The sequence below is a fragment of the Penaeus monodon genome, chromosome 6 (genome assembly GCF_015228065.2).
Source record: "Penaeus monodon isolate SGIC_2016 chromosome 6, NSTDA_Pmon_1, whole genome shotgun sequence".
NCBI lineage: Eukaryota > Metazoa > Arthropoda > Malacostraca > Decapoda > Penaeidae > Penaeus > Penaeus monodon.
Window position 1 is genome coordinate 43,458,381 of NC_051391.1, and position 5,000 is coordinate 43,463,380.

The 5,000-nt window shown below is 36.1% G+C and overlaps 2 protein-coding genes across 6 annotated transcripts in view; one reads left to right on the forward strand and one right to left on the reverse strand.

Annotated features, from left to right (window-relative positions):
• Positions 1–5,000, reverse strand: part of LOC119574499 — a 113,635-nt gene that overhangs the window by 41,392 nt on the left and 67,243 nt on the right. The gene's annotated exons all lie outside the window — the stretch shown is intronic.
• The window catches only part of LOC119574500, a 6,997-nt gene continuing 2,111 nt past the window's right edge, over positions 115–5,000 (forward strand). Inside the window, exons 1-3 of one of the 4 annotated variants that reach the window (XR_005228875.1) lie at positions 115–319; positions 463–567; positions 854–1,005. Coding sequence is in view for 1 of the 4 variants with exons in the window: in XM_037921753.1 (XP_037777681.1) it covers positions 3,144–5,000 (1,857 nt within the window). In the remaining 3 variants the exon portion in view is untranslated. Of the gene's footprint in view, positions 320–462; positions 568–853; positions 1,006–3,068 lie in introns of those variants that run through there. The other 3 variants (XR_005228876.1, XR_005228877.1, XM_037921753.1) reach the window with 3 other exon arrangements.

The following is a 5,000-nucleotide window of genomic DNA, read 5'->3' on the forward strand; positions in this document are numbered from 1 at the left end:
TTATTATTATTATTATTATTATTATTATTATTATTATTATTATCATTATTATTATTATTATTATTATTATTATTATCATTATTATTGTATCATTAGTATGATAGGTATATGAAAAATAAGAATATTTATGTTTTTTGATAATTACGGGTGAGATGTTACGTTGCGCATCTCGAGTGTTTTTTGTTTACCCATGAGCCCACGTATGACGTTGCTGTGCGGTTGAGGCCTCGTGTGTGAATCCACTTCGCAGGGAATATTTGTGTTGTCGACCTTTCACAGAAGTGGCAGTTATTGGGCACAAGTCTTTACACTCATGAAGGTATGTTTAAGGATATTGAGTGGTTTCAAATTAATATCAGAAGAGGATAATCCTCATTAATATTGATAAATACACGGAACATGAGTTTGTTGCTGTTGGCGTCGGCCATAATTTGGAGTGTTTACTTTTCATATGCGTTTCAGCCAGTGTTATGTCCAATGGGCTGTGGATTGGATTTGTGCCGTAACTGAGATTATACGTGACGGTAACTACTGGGAATCATGGATTGTGATAGTGTGGCCATTGAAGTGAGTTCAATGAAAATGTACAATGTATGATTTATTTGTGATATTGTTAGGCAGATTATTTACTTACGTCGCACGATATGTGTAGTGGCATTCCTTACATTAGTTTAGTATTGTGAGATAATCAGTTCATTTGTATACTTGGATTTATTTGTTGCATTAATATTCATTAATGCATGTATATTTCTTTTGACGCAAGATAGGAGATTTATTTAGTTATTCAGAACATTTATGTGTAATTTTGAATGATTTAAATTGCCAATTGTATTACCTGAATATCATATTTCAGGTTGAAACTTTGCTCCAATAAAAGACTGTTGCAGCTGATGGCTTTTCCTTGATCTCCCAGTACATTTCAACTTCATCGCCATGGGTGTGCAAGGGGACCTCAACGCCCTCAAGAAACAGAGGGGAACTGCTAAAGGAAAGTTCACCAGGAAGGTAACTTTATGTAAAGAAGGAATAGACAGAGGTGATGATGTATTAGTGTTGAAGACTAATTATGAGGAAGTAATAGAGGCATTTAAGTGTTTAGAGTGTAAGAATGATGAACTGATACAATTTATATCTGATAATGAGGATAAATTAGAAGATAAAAACCTGGGAAAAGAGGCTGAACAATATATTTTAGATAGTGAAAGATTAAAGAATGAATTGTGTGCTAAGATATTCATGACAAATAATGAGAAGAAGGCAACAGACAAACCAAAGGTTAAGGTAAAGAGATTTGAACCTCCCAAGTTTGAAGGTAATTTAAGAGAGTATCCTACATTTAAAGAGGATTATAAGAACTTGGTTCAAAGTGAATATGGTGCTGATCCATACGCACTCAAAATGTGTTTAGGTGGGGAGGCACTCCAGACAATAAAGGGCTCGGAGGGTAATTATGATGAAATGTTTAAGCGGTTGGATGACAAATTTGGTAACCCAAGAAAAATTGTAGACTTGGTGATAAGTGATCTCAAATCTCTGAGGAAGATATCAGATGGTGATACTAAAGGGTTTGTTAAAATGGTTGATCAGGTTGAACAATGTTGGTTAGATTTAAAAAGGGTAAATCTATCTGATGAACTAAATACAGCTAATGTTGTTAGCCATATTGAGAAAATTCTGCCTTCACTCCAAAAAAGAGAATGGGTAATTAAAGCAAGTGATATCTCGGTCACTGGGGAATTGTTTTCTGCGCTATTAGGTTTCTTGCAGAAAGAAAGGAAGGTTTTGGAATACATGAATTCAAATGTAAGAACTAGTACTAGTGATAGTAGAGCAACAGTACATCATGTTGAAAATGTGGTCGAAAACAATTCGGAGTCAGAGTTGGTTAAGCTGATAAGAAAATTGAATGAAGAACAACAGAGCAAGAATAGAGAATTTGAGTCATGCATTGAAAATTTTGAATGAAGTGATAAAGGGTATTAAATGCAAGGAGAACAATATAAGTATACGTTGTTTATTACACAATTCAGAGAGTCATGAGATAACAAATTGTTTCAAGTTCAAGGGCTGTAATAGCAAAGAAAGATTTGACATAATTAAGAAGAACGGTATATGTTTTAGGTGTTTAAATGGATATCATTCAGCACGTGGGTGTAAAGTAGGCAAATTGTGTGATGTAGTCATTGAAGGCCAAGGACCATGTAATCGGAATCATCATCCACTTTTGCATCAAGACAGAATAGAAAGCAGTTCTCACAATGCAGTAATGGAGAAGAGAGGCAAAGCTTTGTTGAATATTAGTACGGTGCATAGTAAAAATCTGCCCGTCACTGTATTGTGGGATCCAGGTTCAGATACTTCTTTAATTACTCATAGGATGGCCAAGAAGTTAGGTTTGAGTGGGAAGGATGTTAATTTATCTCTGGTCAAGGTAGGTAACACAATTGAATATCAATCAAGTAAAACATACTGTGTACCATTAACTGATAAGAATGGTAAAATTTGGAATGTGGATGCTGTTGGGATGAATGAAATATCTTCCAAAGTTAAAAGGATTGATTGTCCAGATTACCTGAACTTTTTATAAGAATCTCGAACTTAGAGGTGGATCTCCCATATGGGGAAATTGATATGCTCATCGGCACAGATTGTTGTGAAATACTGCCAAGGGTTGTTGAACACAATGAGGGTATTCAGTTACTGGAAAATCAATTCGGGTTCAGCATTCGAGGTAGACATGACAAGATTACCAATGGATCCAACAGCAGCAATCATATACTTGTAAGAACTCATAAACTGTCTAGACTCGTAGATTTGAAGCAGATTAACATAGAGTCAACAGATAGCTTAAAGACTAAATTGGACAAATTCTTTGCCATGGAGGAAATGGGAACAAAATGTAAGCCACAGTGTATAAAGTGTATGTGTCGAGGATGTCCTGAACCTAATTGCATAAGTTTAAAGGAAGAAAGAGAACTAGCATTGATTGAGGAAGGATTGTTATATAATGAGGAACAAAAATGCTGGCTAGTAAAGTATCCATGGCTAAGGGATCCAATGCATTTGAAAGATAATTTAAAGTAGCTAATGCTAGATTAAAAACAACAGAGAATAGATTGAAGAAACTTGGCAATGAATATGCCATGAAGTATCAGAGAGAGATAGAAGATATGATTGATAGAGGAGTGGCGAGGAAATTAAATAAGGAAGAGATACAAGAATACAAGGGTCCAGTTCATTATATTCATCATCATGAAGTATTGAAACCAGAATCCAACTCGACTCCAATACGCATTGTCTTCAACTCTTCTGCGTCATACATGGGGCAGAAGTTAAATGATTTCTGGGCAAAGGGGCCAGATATCCTGAACAGCTTACTGGGAGTTTTGTTTAGGTTTAGACAGAATAATATAGCTATAGCAGGCGACATAGCTAAGATGTATCATACTGTCAAGCTCAGCACAATGGATGAACATACACACAGATTTTTATGGAGGGATTTGGATGACAATAGATCACCTGATCAGTATGCTCTTACCACAGTAACGTTTGGAGATAAACCTAGTGGTACCATAGCTACGCTAGCATTGAGACGCACTGTAGAGAAATTTGGCAAAGAATATCCGGATGTGCAAGATATGATTATTAACAATACTTATGTTGATGACATACTGTATTCTACTGATACTGTTGAGAATGCATTCAAGTTAATACAGGATGCGGAGAAGATATTGTGTCAGGGAAGTTTCAGAGTTAAACATTGGATTGTCAGTGGGCATTATGAAAGCAGCAAGGTCAATGTGATAAAATCTGACCATGAGAAGATCTTAGGATTGAAATGGAACCCGTTGGATGATCATTTTTTCTTCACAGTAAAACTTAATTTTTCTTCAAGAATAAGAAAGGTCAGAAGTGGTCCAAATTTAAATTCAGATGAAATTGATGATAAATTTCCAGAACATTTGACACGCAGAATGATATTGAGTCAAATTGCTTCCATATATGATCCATTAGGGTTTGCTGTACCAGTATTGCTCAAGGCGAAAATTTTGATGAGGCTCGTGATTTCCAGAAGTGAATCGAAAGATGGCGGAATCAAGTGGGATGATCCACTTGATATTTCCATGGTCAAGGAATGGAAGATGTTTTTCAAGGAATTGTATGAGTTAGAGAGATTGACTTTTAGAAGATCCTTGATACCATCTAATGTAGTTGGTAAACCAAGCCTAATAATATTTTCGGATGGTAGCATGCAAGCATACGGAGCTTGTGCATATGTGAGGTGGCAAACTGGTGAACATGAATTTGAGTCACATCTGATAGCAGCTAGAAATAAGATTGCACCAATGAAGCAAATGTCCATTCCTAGGTTAGAACTATGTGCAGCTCTTATGGCTGCTAGACTAAGAGAATCTATATTAAAGGAGTTTACATGGAAGTTTGAGGCAATTTACCACATAGTTGACTCATCAATTGTAAGATCACAAATCCAAAAGGAGAGTCACGGATTCAATACCTTTGTTGCAGTACGCATAGCAGAGATACAAATCAAGACCGACCCAAAGGAATGGTGGTGGGTCGATTCAACACAGAATATCGCAGACATGACCTCTAGACCATGCAAACCAGAGAAAATTGGAAGAGAATCTGACTGGCAAAATGGACCCAAGTTTTTAACTTTACCAACTAATAGATGGCCCATCAAGCAAACTTGTGAGGATGAGTTAACTGACAGAATTGGTATTACCATGACGGTTAATAATGCAAGTCATGAGAATTGTGGTATACAATTAATTGATGTTAATAGGTATAGTGACTACTACAAATTGCTGAGAGTTACATGTAGGGTAATGAATGTATTCAAATACAAGTCTTTCAAAGGTATTCTAAGAACCCCCACAGTTCAAGGGATTACAGATGCAGAAATATTATGGGTCAAGGAAATGCAAAAGAGCATGACTGATTGGGAAACAAGGTTCAAAAGATTGGGACCATCAGTT